This window comes from Jaculus jaculus, chromosome 17 (assembly GCF_020740685.1).
Source record: "Jaculus jaculus isolate mJacJac1 chromosome 17, mJacJac1.mat.Y.cur, whole genome shotgun sequence".
Lineage (NCBI taxonomy): Eukaryota > Metazoa > Chordata > Mammalia > Rodentia > Dipodidae > Jaculus > Jaculus jaculus.
Window position 1 is genome coordinate 33,325,146 of NC_059118.1, and position 15,665 is coordinate 33,340,810.

The 15,665-nt window shown below is 40.3% G+C and overlaps 1 protein-coding gene across 8 annotated transcripts in view; it reads right to left on the reverse strand.

Annotated features, from left to right (window-relative positions):
* Nucleotides 1–15,665, reverse strand: part of Tfdp2 (transcription factor Dp-2) — a 207,423-nt gene that overhangs the window by 131,741 nt on the left and 60,017 nt on the right. For 5 of the 8 annotated variants that reach the window (XM_045136281.1, XM_045136280.1, XM_045136279.1 and 2 more), the window contains exon 3: nt 2,302–2,414. The exons of the other annotated variants lie outside the window; for them this stretch is intronic. In XM_045136281.1, coding sequence (XP_044992216.1) covers nt 2,302–2,316 — 15 coding nt within the window. In that variant the 5' untranslated portion in view covers nt 2,317–2,414. The remainder of the gene's footprint in view (nt 1–2,301; nt 2,415–15,665) is intronic. 8 annotated transcript variants of the gene reach the window in all.

Sequence of the window (15,665 nt, forward strand, 5' to 3'; positions counted from 1 at the left end):
CTTCTCTTTCTTTACTTGCTCTGTTAAGAGGGGGCCAGCTTCTTCTGCCATTATGAAACTTCCCCTGGATTTGTAAGCTTCAATAAATCCTTTCCTTCCATAACGTGCAGTTTGGAAGTTCATTTTAGTGAACCTGAAGCTGTATGCAACAGATAGGTAGCATACACAGTAGAAATAAACTTGACAAAGTAATTAACAACACTCAAGGTGGGATGATGTCAGATTTCACCACACTACCCAGAATGGAATACAATTTAAAATTAAATATTACTTATTTGTAGAAATTTCCACTTAATATTTTTGGACTGTGGTTGACCTAGAGTTAGTGAAACTACAGAAAGCAAAACCACAAATAAGAAGGGACTATTATTATTGGGGCTAGAAAGATGGCTCAACAGTTAAAGGTGCTTGTTTACAAATCCTGACTGGGTTCAATTCCCCAGTTCCCATGTAAAACCAGATCCATATGGCACATGTGTCTGCAGTTCATTTGCAGTGGCAGGGGGTCCTGGTGTGCCAATAATCACTCTGTCTCTTTCTCTATCAAAATAAGCAAATAAAATTAAAATAAAACATTTGAAACAGGGGACTATTATAATAAGGGCTTATTTGTTAGCACTACCCTTTAGATGTAATATTTAGAGAAGTCTTTTTTTAAATTTTTTTTTCTTATTTTACTTATTTATTTGAGAGCAACAGAGAGAGAAAGAGGCAGAGAGAAAGAATGGGCATGCCAGGGCTTCCAGCCACTGCAAACAAACTCCAGACGTGTGCACCCCCTTGTGCATCTGGCTAACGTGGGTCCTGGGGAATTGAGCCTCGAACCGGGGTCCTTAGGCTTCACAGGCAAGCGCTAAACCACTAAGCCATCTCTCCAGCCCTAGAGAAGTCTTTTATCATCTCTTCACACATTGTGACAGGCCCTCACCAGCCATTTTACACAAAAGGACACTTGGTTCTCTGCTTACATCTAGCTAACCTACGAGTGGCCACCAGACTCAAGCTGTGCCAAGGTCCTTCACTCAAAGTCCACAGCTGGAGGTGGCGCAGGCAGCACAGCCCTTCCTTCACACCTCTCAGTGAACAGGCTGGTTCCTTACCACGCAGAAAGACATGGTGAGAGGGGCTGGCTGTGGAACTAAGATGGCCTGCAGAGAAGGAGAAGGACAGACAAATGAAGCAGATGCACAATGACAACCAGAGAGAGGACAAATGACTAACAAATGCAGATCTTTCTGAAGGCCCACTGAATCCCTACTTGTGATTCCTTAAAACATCCCTGCATCTTGACTATATGAGTTGTAGGTCAGCTAGAGCTAGAGACACTTTGTCTCAAAAGAACACAAAAAGAAAAAGAGAGAGAACCCAAAAGACAGCTCACGCAGTGAGGGAAATTTACATAACCTTTCCAACACATTTAAAGTCTAACTGGTCTTCAGGAGCGACTTCAGGGAACATGGAAACCTCTTCTGACCAACCTCAGAGGAGACACACCCCCGTGAGTAAATATAAAAGCAAGCAGTATGTACTCAGAGAGACCCAGTAACCCTACAGCCAGGACCCAACCAAGTCACCACAGCCCCGGGAGGAAAGAAGTCGCAGCTGCTGAAAAGAACAACCTGTGTCTCTTTAGAAGACCTACCAGGCCAAGCGAGCACTGTTCTCAATAGTCTTAAGGCTTACCCCACACCTACGTGAGCAAAATCACTTAAAAATCCATACTAAAAGCTTGAATTTGACTAGCTACCATAGTGAGATAGTATGTACAGAAAAAAAATACAGGCTCATTTTTCAAAAGTTACATTAAAAATTTTGGGGGGAATGCCAGGCATGGTGGCACATGTCTTTAATCCCAGCACTTGGGAGGCAGAGGCAGGAGGATCACTGTGAGTTCGAGGCCACACTGAGAACAGAGTGAATTCCAGGTCAGCCTGGGCTAGAGTGAGACCCTACCTCGAAAAACCCAAAATAAAAGGGGGGCAGGACTGGGATATGGCTTAACAATTAAAGGTGCCTGCTTGCAAGCCTACCTGTCTATAATCTCAAAACGTCTAAGACAGCTAGCTGCAGGCAGAGCCAAGAGAATCTGGAAACTCACAGGCCATCCAGACTACTACACAGGAAATGGAAAAGTTAACAGAGGAGACCCTGTCTCAAGAAATAAGTGGAGAGAAATACCCTGATGTCCCAGACCTCCACATATGCTGTGACACAGATCCAGACACACATGCACGCACGTGCACACACACACACACACACACACACACACCATACACATGATTTTTTAAAATTTATACTTACATTTTTTGCCATCATGTCAAACTGTATTATATTTAAGATTCTTAAAATCCATTAAAAAACATACAAAAATCAAAAACAAAAAACCACCGTCTTCAATAGTTCTTTAAAAGATCCTGTTAAAGGGAAAAAGAGGGGATAGTAATACAGTAATAATAGGCAACATTTATGTAGTATTTATAATAACATAAGCTTCTAAGTGAATTATCTGAATCAATCCTCACCAACAGCACTATGAGAATATGTCCCACTGAAACCCCCATTTTCCAGATAAAAACTAGGATTTACAGCAGTAAAGTTTAAAACATTGTACTATGTTCCTATAGATAATACAATAAAAGAAACATCAGCACTTCTTGGAGAAGGGCTGATTCCAAGACAAAGTAGGAAACGTACAGGATAAACCTGGAATATTTTATTGTGCTGGAAGTCCACAAGTGTTAAGCACTGACAAAGACATGTAAAAAGTACACAGGTACCTACCACTGCACGTTTATAAGGCCCAATGACTAAAACAATTATTAGCGATGATGGAGAAGGGAAAGCTTGAACTAATAAATAGAAAAGAATGCTACAGTTAGCAAAACCTACATTGTATAATCAGCACAATAACCAATAAGGGAAGAATCACCAATAAGTGGTAAAACTAGTGAGTGGAAGTATGGTGAAAAAAGGGTATTTACATAGCCTTGAAATGTCTCCTTACAAAACATTTATTAGTCAAAGCCCAGCGTGGTGGTGCACACCTTAAGTCCCAGCACTGTGGGGCGCTACGGTAGGAGGCTGACATGAGTTGGAGACCAGCCTGGGCTACGAGTGGCAGCAGGTCAGCATGAGCTGCAGTGGGACTCTACTTCAACGACAGCGTTATCAGCTTTCCAGTGAAGAAGCCTTTAGCTAAGTGGTCAAAATTACCAAATGATAAGCAATAAAGGGAAAAATCATCATCTCTCCCAAGTGCACTGAGAGGGACAGAACATCATCTCTGAGATACTTCTGCCCAACATACAAAATTTAATCATGACCAATTTAATCATTCTTCAAAATAATGGAGCTGGGGAGGTAGCTTAGTAGGTAAGAGCACTTGTTTGCAAAGCCTTACAAAGACCAGGTTCAATTCCCTAGCATCCATATAAAGGCAGATGCAAAAAGTGGTCCATGCATCTGATAGCCATTTGCAGTGGGGCAAGAGGCCCTGGCGCACCTACACACACATGCACACACACAAGCACATGCAAATAAATAGTAAACACAAAGTTTCTTTCTTTTTTCTTTTTTTTCCAAGGTAGGGTCTCACTCTGGTCTAGGCTGACCTGGAATTAACTCTGTAGTCTCAGGGTGGCCTTGAACTCATGGCGATCCTCCTACCTCTGCCTCTGCTGGGATTAAAAGGCGTGTGCCACCACGCCTGGCTCAATAAACACAAATTTTAAGACCAAACTAATGGCTTGAACTCTTCCAAATAATGCGTTTTGAAAAGCAACAGAAAAACTGAAATATTCTAGATTTTTAAAAAATTTTAAATTTATTTTTATTGATGAGATGAGATGAGAAGAGATGAAAGACAGAATGGGCGTGCCATGGCTTCTAGCCATGCAAATGAATTCCAGATACATGTGCTACCATGTGCACCTGGCTTACATGGATTCTGGGCAATCAAATCTGGGTCCTTAAGCTTTGCTGGAAAACGCCTTACCCTCTAAACCAACAATCCAGCCCCCACCCTAGATTTGAAAAAAGGTTTTTTGGGGGCTGGAGAAATGGCTTATCGGTTAAGCACTTGCCTGTGAAGCCTAAGAACCCTGGTTCAAGGCTTGACTCCCCAGGACCCACATTAGCCAGACGCACCAGGGGGCGCACGCATCTAGAGTTCATTTGTAGTGGCTAGAGGTCCTGGTGTACCCACCCTCCCTCCCTCCCTCCCTCCCTCCCTCCCTCCCTCCCTCCCTCCCTCCCTTTCTCTCTCTCTGCCTCTTTCTCTGTCTGTCGCTCTCAAATAAATAAATTTAAAAAAAAATTTTTTTTGAGGAAGGGTCTCACTTTAGCCCAGGCCGACCTGGAATTCACTATGGAGTCTCAGGGTGGCCCCGAACTCATGGTGATCCTCCTACCTCTGCCTCCCAAGTGCTGGGATTAAAGGCGTGCACCACCACGCCCGGCTACGTGTCACTTTAGCATCTGGCTTTATGTGAGTACAGGGGAATTGAACCAGGGCTGGTAGACTTTACAAGCAAGTGCCTTAAACCACTAAGTTACCTCCTTAGTCCCATTCTAAACTTAGAAAATCTAAAAGCACAAGAAATTAAATTCAATGTATAATCTCAAATTGGTTGCTGTATCGTAAAAATATGGTTTCTGTGACAATGAATAATGAGTTAACTAAAAATTAAAAGGTCCACAAGGCTTGATAATTTCAGTGGTTCTTATTCTTTCTCTTCCTCCTAATCCTTCTCTTCCCTTCCTCCTCTTTCTCCTCTTCTTCCTCCTGTTTTCTTTTTGTCTTCTAGACAGGGTTTGCTACACAGCCCTATCTAACCAGGCACTACATCAACTAATGTGGCCTCAAACATAACCATCCTCTGCCTCAGCCTCCCAAACACTGGTGTTACAGTAGCAGCAAACATACCCAGCTGTCAATGTTATATTAATTTTAGTCAATGAGATTAAATTTTCTTGTATATGAAGAGTCCTTTGTCTTAAGAAGGGGAATAAACTAAAATACATAGGAGAGGAAAAGAGTAATAAAGCACGTATGAAAAAAATGTTTGCAATTGGTGAATCTGGGCAAAGGTTATTCAGGAGTTTGTTGCCTAAACATTTTTCTTATTTTGTGGTTTTGTTTATTTGTTTGTTTGTTTCAAGGTAGGGTCTCACTCTAGTCCAGGCTGACCTGGAATTCAATATGTATTCTCAGGGTGGCGATCTACCTACCTCTGCCTCCCAAGTGCTGGGATTTAAGGCATGTGGCACCATGTTCAGCTTTTTTCTTATTTTGTATGTTTACTGTCAGCAGGGGTCTCCAGGTAGGGTCTCACTCTATGTAACCTCAGGGTGGCCCCAAACTCATGGTGATCCTCCTACCTCTACTTCCCCAGTGGTACTGGGATTAAAGGTATGAGTCACCATGGCCAGCTCATCAACTCTTTTCTTATTTTAAAATTATGTCACCAGCCATACTGGCACATGTTTTCAATCACCACTGGAAGCAGAGGTAGGAGGACTGCTGTGAGTTGGAGGCCACCCTGAGACTCCATAGTGAATTCCAGGTCAGCCTGGGCAAGGGTGATACCTTACTTGGGGAAGTAGAGAGGGTGAGGCAGGAGGACTACCACAAATTAGAAGCCAGCTGGGCTACATAGTGAGGTCTAGGGGAGCATTGGGTACAAAGTAAGAAAAGACTTTGTCTTTAAAAAAAATAAATTAAAGCTGGGCATGGTGGCACACACCTTTAATCACAGTACTTGGGAGACAGGTAGCTGGATCACCATGAGTTCAAGGCCACCCTGAGATTACATAGTGAGTTCCAGGTCAGCCTGGGCCAGAGTGAGACCCTACCTTGAAAAAACAAAAATAAAAATAAATTAAGAAGCTGGGTGTGGTGGCACACGCCTTTAATCCCAGCACTCAGGAGGCAGAGGTAGGAGGGTCTCCATGAGTTCAAGGCTACCCTGAGACTACATAGTGAATTCCAGGTCAGCCTGGGATAAAGTGATACTACCTTGAAAAAAACAAATAATAATAATAATAATAAACAAATAAATAAATTAAGAATTAAATCTTTAATAAAAGGATAAAACAACTACGTGTGATGGCGCACACCTTTGATCCCAGCACTTGGGAGACAGAAGTAGGATTGCCGTGAGTTCAAGGCTACCCTGAGACTACATAGTGAATTCCAGGTCAGTCTAGACTAGAGCGAAACTCTACCTGGAAAAACAAACAAACAGAAAAAAATAAATAAATGGACATATTTTATCTAATAAAAAAAAGATAACTAAGTGGTCAAGGATACAAATTGGAAAAGAATATGGAGAATAAGCATAATTGAAATTAACAAAATTCCTAAGAATATGGCAAAAAAAAAAAAAAAAAAGAAATGGGGCCTTCAAACTTTGGCCTTATGATATAATCTAAATCTGTAAGTCAAATGAAAACAGAAGAAACTTTTTTTTTTACTTTTCAAAGTAATACTGAGTTGCAATTTTCAATGCTATGGAAAACATAAATGTAAATGTTCAGTTACGATTTATTATTCTTGTTTTTTTATTGTAGTAGTATAATGAGAACTGAAACCTGGCCTTAAAATCAAGTCCCTAACCACGTCACTCTTACATTTATCAATTATTTATATCATCTCTAGTGATATAAACTTAAATATGGGGGGAATAATAAAAGCATACATTCCTAATATCCCATTCACCAAACTAAGCAATATATTCAAACACAATGTAAGGTACTATACTTTGAAATTTATTCACTTACGTGCTTATCGGTTTATTTGTGGGGATAGAGATCAAATTGCCTAGCAAGTCCTCTACCATGACACAGGGTCTCATGTCATATAGACTGGTTTCGAACTCTCTATGTAGCTGAGGATGACCTGGAACTCCTGATCCTCCTGCTTCTTCTATCTTCCCAGTTCTAGGAGTACAGGTGTGTGCATCATGTCCTATCAATGTGGCTGTGTGAACTGAACCCAAGGCTTTGTGCATGCTAGTCAGGCACTCTACCAACCAGCTATGTGTGTAAGCTTAGATTAATATTTTACCCGAGCTTAATAAAAAGATCTCTACGTAAAGTTGTTTATCACTACATTGAAACATTTAAGTATATATATAATTTGTCCACACACATCAACAAGAAAGTAGCAACTAATTTTCAAGTTTTTCAAAGTTATAGTCTCAACCACAAAGGAAATGAAAAGAAGAGAAGAAAGGAAAAGAAGAAAAGAGAAAGGAAATCAAGCAGGTGGTGGACAGGCAAGTAGACATGCATGCACACAAGCAGTCATTAGAGAAACACCAAAATAAGTTAAAAAGAAGAAAAAACAGCAAATTGGAAATCAACTCTTAAAATGTTAAAAATCTTATTGATAGGAAATAAATTATATTAGTGACTGTCTCATGAATCTGAAATGTTGAGAACTGAATAAATGAAAAATTAAAAACTAAATGACAACTAATAACACTTGTATTACTTAGTTGTATTTGAGAGTATATTCATTAAGCCACTGATTTAAAAGCATTAAAAAAAGAGGAAAATCAAAGTAAATGAAAAGCACATTAAGTGAACAAAACAGAAGTCAGGAGTGGTGGTACACACCTATCATCCTAACACATGGGAGGCTGAGGTAGGAGGATTACTCTGAGTTAGAGGCCAGTCTGGACTAGAGTCAGTTCTAGGTCAGCCTGAACTAGAGTAAGACTGCTTCACAAAACCAAATAAACAAACAAATAAATGCCTAATTACAACAGAAAACAATCAAGTCTTTCTCATCCAAATATATGGTGTGAATAAATTGTTTTTAAAAGGTTCTATATACAAAGCAAGCAGACACTATTCCTTACTCAATCTTCCTCTTCTTCCTTAAAAAGTTACAGGTAAAATGTACATAACTAAAATTACTACACCTTCCTTGCTCCCAGATGGTCTAAGCATGTAATGTATGACATAATTCTGGCTAAAGAAATATAAACAGGGGCTGGAGAGATGGCTTAGCGGTTAAATGCTTGCCTGTGAAGCCTAAGGACCCCGGTTCAAGGCTCGGTTCCCCAGGTCCCACGTTAGCCAGATGCACAAGGGGGCGCACGCGTCTGGAGTTCGTTTGCAGAGGCTGGAAGCCCTGGCGCGCCCATTCTCTCTCTCTCCCTCTATCTGTCTTTCTCTCTGTGTCTGTCGCTCTCAAATAAATAAATAAATAAATTTAAAAAAATAAAAAAAAAGAAATATAAACAGGGCTGGAGAGATGGCTTAGTGGTTAAGCACTTGCCTGTGAAGCCTAAGGACCGGGTTTGAGGCTTGATTCCCCAGTACCCACATAAGCCAGATGCACAAGGTGGCACATGCATCTGGAGTTCATTTACAGTGGCTGGAGGCCCTGATGTGTCCATTCTCTCTCTCTCTCTCTCTCTCTCTCTCTCTCTCTGTCTCTCTGTCTCTGTCTCTTTGTCGTTCTCAAATAAATAAAGCAGCAAAAAAAAGCTTTAAAATATATATAGATAACATATCACTGCTTGAATAAGCTATAAGGTATCCCTCTCCCTGCCTCTCTGTACCCAGAGCATTCTTGGACCAGCTCAGCTAGTGCGAAATCAGGACTCGATTTCACACACTTCTACACAGAGCTGCTGGGTGGCACTGTGCTATTAAAGCACAGTGCACTGACAAATGGCTAGAGATGAGGCTTGGTTGTTAAAGTGCCTGGAATGCACAAGATCCTGGGTTTGACCCCTAGTACTGCAAAAGAAAGAAAAAAATAAATAAGTTCTTTAAAACTTGGGAAATTTATAGAGTATGACTATTTCAGTAGATATAGTAAGAGACTACCAATAAAAATACTGCTTAGCGGATAATAATGGCGATCCTATTTATCTGATACTGACTTCACTCTCGGTTGGAGAATTTGCTTCTCTTTTTCAGATGGACACAGATCCTGAGGAGAGAATCAGCCCATCACACAATAGGGTCCCAGCTGAAACCATTGAATAATTGTGGAAACGAGCAAGAATGCTGCTTTCTTGGTGAAGCTGGTATCAGCACAAGGGTGAAGGAGATAGACACAGAGAACACTCAACTCCTACCAAACCAGAATCCATAGACACAGAGGCTTCCAAGACCTCATCACTGAAGTAGACCTAAAATGAACCCAACATGGCTCAGGGAAATTTGCAGAAGAGGGGGTGGAAAGATTGTTAGAGCCACACATTGGGACATTATGCACAAAGACATTGCCTCTTACCCCAAACTGATAGCTGCTAACCCCACAGTGCACAACCCATATTCCCCAACAAGGAGGGTCCCTGCAGAGGGGGAAAAGACAGGAAGGAGGCTAACAATGTTACAACATGGCTGTATACACACTGTGTACATAACTAATAAAAAAAGTTAAATTAAAAAAATAATGCTTAGTGGGCTAGAGAGATGGCTTAGTGGTTAAGGCACTTGCCTACAAAGCCAAAGGACCCAGGTTCAATTCCCAGGACCCACATAAGCCAGATGCACAAGGTAGCACATGTGTCTGGAGTTTGTTTGCAGTGGCTGGAGGCCCTGGAGTGCCCATTCTCTCTCTCTTTCTCTCTCTCTCTGCCTCTCTCTCTCTCTCTAATAAATAAATAAAAATTATTTTTAAAAAATACTACTTAGCTCTCACTAACCTTACACTATAAAAGTGTCTAAACCCTTAAATTCTCTCTAAATTAATAATGGTTATCCCATTTAATTGGCACTGACTTCACTCTCCGTTGGAGAATGTGCTTCTCTTTTTCAGATGGGAACTGGACTTGAGGAGACAAACGACCTAGCACACTCCACCCTGGCCCCAGCTGAAACCACAGAGGAACTCGGGAAATGAGCAAGAATGCTGCTCTCTTAGTTAAGCTGATATCAGCACAAGGGTGATGGAGAAAGATACTGAGGACACTCAACAGCTACCAAACCAGACATCTAGATGCTCCTAAGTGCCCATCACTGAAGCAGACTTAAAATGTTCCCAGCATGGTTCAGGGAATCTTGCAGAAGAGGGGTCAGAAAGATTGTTAGAGCCACAAGTTGGGACATTTTGCACAGAAACATTGCCTCTCCCCCATAACTGACTACTGCCCCATAATGCATGACCCACAATATCCATGAGGTTGACCTGCATCCCCAATGAGGAAGGCCTCTTCAGAAAAGGGGCAGGAAGGAGGGAAAGGATGGTACCAACATGTGATGTTTACATACAAAATATGTCCATATCAATTATTAAAAAATAAAAAATAGAGCTGGGCGTGGTGGCGCATGCCTTTAATCCCAGCACTCGGGAGGCAGAGGTAGGAGGATTGCTGTGAGTTCGAGGCCACCCTGAGACTACATAGTGAATTCCAGGTCAGCCTGGGCTACAGTGAGACCTTACCTCAAAAAATCAAAAAAAAAAAAAAAACCCCAAAAAATAAAAATAAAAAATACTGTTTAGCCACATCAGTGAGCTTTTCAGAACCAAGTACAATTTTTTTTTAGTATGCTCTATCCCCCCTTACCAAGATTCAGCACAGATAAGCCTTTAAATTTTACCTAAATGATGAATATTGGAAATCAAGCCAAAGTAAATGGATTTATTGAGCAAATTTACCTTAAGTTCCCTGTGCCTCAATACCTTGTTTGGTAAACTATTAATAGTACATTTACTTCATTAAGTGAGTCAATATATAGACTATTATCAGAATGCTGCCAAGCACAAGGTAAGCATCAGGGTCAGGGGAAAATCAGTTCACCAAATTCTTATGACAAATCAACGATTCTTGTTCCAAAGTAAGTAATATATAATTTACATCCATGAAAAATAAAAAAGGAAAAGAACATAAATTCAGCTAGGTATGATGGTGCACACCTTTAATCCCAGCACTTGAGAGGCAAAGGTAGGAGAACTGCTGTGGGTTCGAGGTCAGCCTGAGACTACATAATGAATTCCAGGTCAGCCTGGACTACAGTGAGACCCTACCTTGAAAAACAAACCAAAAAAGAAAGAAAGAAAAAACATAAATCCCAACTTTAAAACAGAAAACACGAAAAGCATTTAAAGGTCATTAAAAACTCCTCTGACATGAGCAAGTGCAGGCAGGCAACAGGTGCTTACTTCCTCCTCAGCAGCACTGACGAGCCAGAGCATCCACAGCTCTGGTTATGTGGTTTATAGCCCAACAGATCGCAGACCACAAACAACAAACATTAAGTTCATTTTTTTTTCTTCATCCTTCACTCCCCAAAGCTCAAATGTAATTTTAATAAAATAAAAGTACATCTAGATCAACACTGTAAAAAGAAACGGGATGGTGACAGAAACCACCTTCTTTCAATTACGATTAAGAAATATGGTATACTGGTTTTGAGCAACATTTTAAAAGCTGCTAAAACATACTTCTAAGTATTTTTAAATTTTTTTCCAGGCATTTTAAATACTCTCCTTTATATTTCTTTAATCTAAAAAGATTATCTGCAAATTTTTAATATGTGACTTAAACCCTCAAAAGTGTCAAGAAAATAAATGTGAAAGCAAATGTTCCCAGAAGTTGCCTTCTCAGATATAAACCAGTCATGTGCGCTGATGTATTATGTCCATCCACACTCAACAATCGCACACTACTGAATCCTATCACCAAGGTCTCCTGTTAAGTTAAAATATCAGTCAGATTTCTTCCTATAGCATCATGAGCACATTATGCCAGGCTCAAAAAGTCAATCTTTTGACCTCACCATCTGTCAAGTTTCAGACAATGCAACTCCCACAGATGGCCTCAGAATACAGGCCCTTTTCCATTCTAATCACAATTTAGAGGTTGTGGCCGCAAAGCCTTTTAAGATGACATACTAACTAAAATACAGAAAGACAAAGAAAAAAGACAGAGAAAAATGTGTTGAATTAAGAGTTAGGATTTGTACACTTTCCAGTATGGCCATTAATTGATATTAGTAAAAATTCAGTTTCAGCAGAGACAATGTATATAAATGATAGGAATTACCAATTTTAAATAAATACCTTCTGGTGACTGAAAATCTATAAAACATCCAAAACTCAGTGGCAGTGCACTTGTCTAGCATGTGGGAGGCACTGGGTTCAATTCTCAGCACCATAAAAGAAATACATATATGCATATAAGCATTCATACAAACCCAGCTATCAGCAGGGCTGAAGAGATGGCGCAATGGTTAAGGCACTTGACTGCAAAGCCTAAGGACCCAAGTTCAATTCCCTAGTACCGACATAAAGCCAGATGCACAAAGTGGCACATGTGTCTGGAGCTCGTTTGCAGTGGCTAGAGGTCCACCCATTCTCATTCTCTCTCTAATAAATATTTTTATTAACAAAAAAAAAAAAAAAAAAAAAAAAAACATCATGGGCTGAAGAGATGGCTTAATGTTTAAGGTGCTTGCCTGCAAAACCTAAGGACCCAGCTTCAATTCCCCAGTAAGCCAGATGCAAAGGTGGCACATGCGTCCGGCGTTCACTTCCAGTGGCTGAAAGCCCTGGTGCACCCATTCTCTTTATCTCTCTCTGCCTCTTTCTCTGTCTCTCAAATAAATAAATGAATACGTAAGTAATTTTTTTTTTTAATCAGCCTTACTGGAGCATAGCTCAGGGGTAGTGTGTGCTTAGCATGCACAAGGCAATGAGTTGGAATCCCAGCACCAATCCCTCCACTCCACACCACCTCCAATCATCAAAAAATCAGCCATGGGGCTGGAGAGATGTCTTAGTGGTTAAGGCATTTGCCTGCAAAGCCAAAGGACCCTGGTTTGATTCTCTAGGACCCACATAAGCCAGATGCATGAACAAGGTGGTACATGTGTTTGGAGTTCATTTGCAGAAACTGGAGACCCTGGAATGCCCATTCTCTCTCTGCCTCTTTCTCTCTCGCTCACTCAAATAAATAAATAAACAAACAAACAAACAAACTATATATATATATATCAGCCATAATCTCACCTGTCAGAGGCAACCACAAATAACTGTTTGGTGTAACCAGCTTCTCTGTGCTCTCTAATGTTTGATATGCAGTTTAATTAGAAGCTATTTTCATAGAAAATGAAAGTAACTTTTCTACAGGTGATTACCACATCAAGGAACTCTCTGCAGTGTTTCAAAGGTATGGTATCAAGAAATTCACACCACCATGCTTACAAGTCAGTAAAATCACTAGTCTTTCCTTAAAGATGGAAAGTTTTAGAGAGCTGAAGAGAGGTGTCCAGTTAAATGGCAGGACCAGAGATTGAGCCAGCTGCTATCTCAACTAGTAAACATTCTCTCTCTCTCTCTCTTTTTAGAGGTAGGGTCTCACTCTAGCCCAGACTGACCTGGAATTCACTCGGTATTATCAGGGTGACCTTGAACTCACAGTGATCTCCTACCTCTGCCTCCAGAGTGCTGGGACTAAAGGCGTGTGCCACCACAGCTGGCTGTAAACATTCTTTATTTTCCTTCCCGTGCTATTATAGTCACATTGCTGAGATGAATATCCAAACCAGATAGTTTATGGGAGAAAGGGATTTATTTTAAGTGTATAGATCCAGAGGATGTTCAATGGCAGAAGAAACTGGCTCCCTTTCACAGATTAAAGAAGAGATAAACTACCAATCAACCAGCACCACAATCAAGCACAAACCCAGTGCTCAAACAGCTCCCCATACACCTTTGGGCTGGAATCAGATCCACCCCCAAACACACGTTTGGGCTGGATCCCAGGATCTGCCCTTAGTGACACCTCCTCCAGGCAGATGGCTGGAGACCCAAGCTACAAGCTTAATAAAACACCCAAGTCTGTGGAGAACATGAATTCACATTCAAGCCATCATAATCCACACCTGCCCCCAAAGACTTGTGACCATATCACAATATAGATTGCATTCAGTCCAACTTCAAAGGTTTCCATAGTCTTTACCAACTTCAAGAATGTTTCAAAGTCATAAGTCTCATCTGAGATTTAAGATTGTCTCTTAAGTGTGAGTCCTGTAAAATCAAAACAAGTTACATACTTTTAACACATAATGGCAGAGTAAACATTTTCATTACTAAAAGGCATAACAAGGAGTAACTGGACCAATACAATAATCAATAATCATCAGATAAACATCTGTAGTTCAGGTCTGACAGTGCACCATGGTACCCTTTGCACATTACTGGTATATCCAAAACATCTCAGGGTCTCCATCACAAACCACAACCATGGCCCATCTTCAGCTCCATACTCTGTGGCCTTTTTGGCCTTCAATATCGTCATACTATCCTACTTCCCATTGGTTTCTGGAACCATGTACACTTCATGACTTGCTTCCAAAATCAGTATCAGGTATGCAATGACAGTCATATTGTTAATCCAGGAAGGAAATAAATCTTGTCCTTCAGACTTGGAATTTTTCCTTTAAGTCATCTCTTTTTAAGAGTTTGTAGGGCTGGAGAGATGGCTTAGCATTTAAGGTACTTGCCTGTGAAGCCTAAGGATATACGTTAGACTCTCCAAGTCCCACGTAAGCCAGATGTACAGTGATGCAAGCGTGTAAGGTTTCACTTGTGCATAAGGAGGCACATGCATCTAGAGTTTGATTGCAGTGGCTGGAGGCCCTGGCATGCCAATTCTCTCACTCTCTCTCTCACTCTCACATTAAAAAGGCAGTCTGTTGTGCTTGCCTCAAAAAAAAAAAAAAAAGGAGTTTGCATTCCCACTCATTTAGCCTTTCCTGGGTTGACACCCATTTTCTCTCTCTCTCTCAAATAAATAAATTATGTATGTATGTATGTGTGTGTATGTATATATACACACACACATGCACACATATACACACGAGTCTATGAGGGACATACATTCACATTCAAACCACCACACATGCCATATTTAATTTTTTAAACATTTTATTGAGCAAACATGTTTTTAACTACTGTAACATTTCACAAAACATATCTGACCAAAGATAGCATATATCCTCAAATTCTAAAACAGAATGAAATATTATCAGTACAAAAAAATCCAGAGAAAAGAATAGCTTACTAAACCAAAAGATTCCTTCCAAATTCCATACAGAGAAAATCATAAATTATTAGGTTGGGCTTTCTCTTTCATTTTAATATTACGGCACCTAGTGCCCTTATACATGCTAGGCATGTAACTCTACCACTGAACTATATCCTAAGTCCTCTTTTTACTTTATTTTGAGACAGGATCTCACTAAGTTGCCCAACCAGGCCTTCTGCAATCATCTTGCCTCAGCCTCTTTAGTGACCTGGATTACAGTCCTATTTAACCAGGCTAAGCTAGTTTTTTTTAGTTATAAAATCTTATTACAATTTCAAGTAAAATATAGCCATAATAAAACATGGTTCACATTATAAAACTGGAATATCCTGAATGTATTTGAATACATATTGAAAACAACTTGAATTTTCAATATATTCTGAACTGACAAAAACTCTAGTAAAGACTATGTAGAACACATCCATTATGTACATATATATACATACATGTAAGTGCCATGACCTTATCTTTTATTTATTTTTTTTTTTTGAGGAAAACCCAACAGACTGGCCCTTTTCTATGAGAGAGAGAGAGACAGAAAAGGGAAGAGAATTGGTACACCAGGGTCTCCAGCCACTGTAATGGAATTCCAGATGCATGTGCCACCTT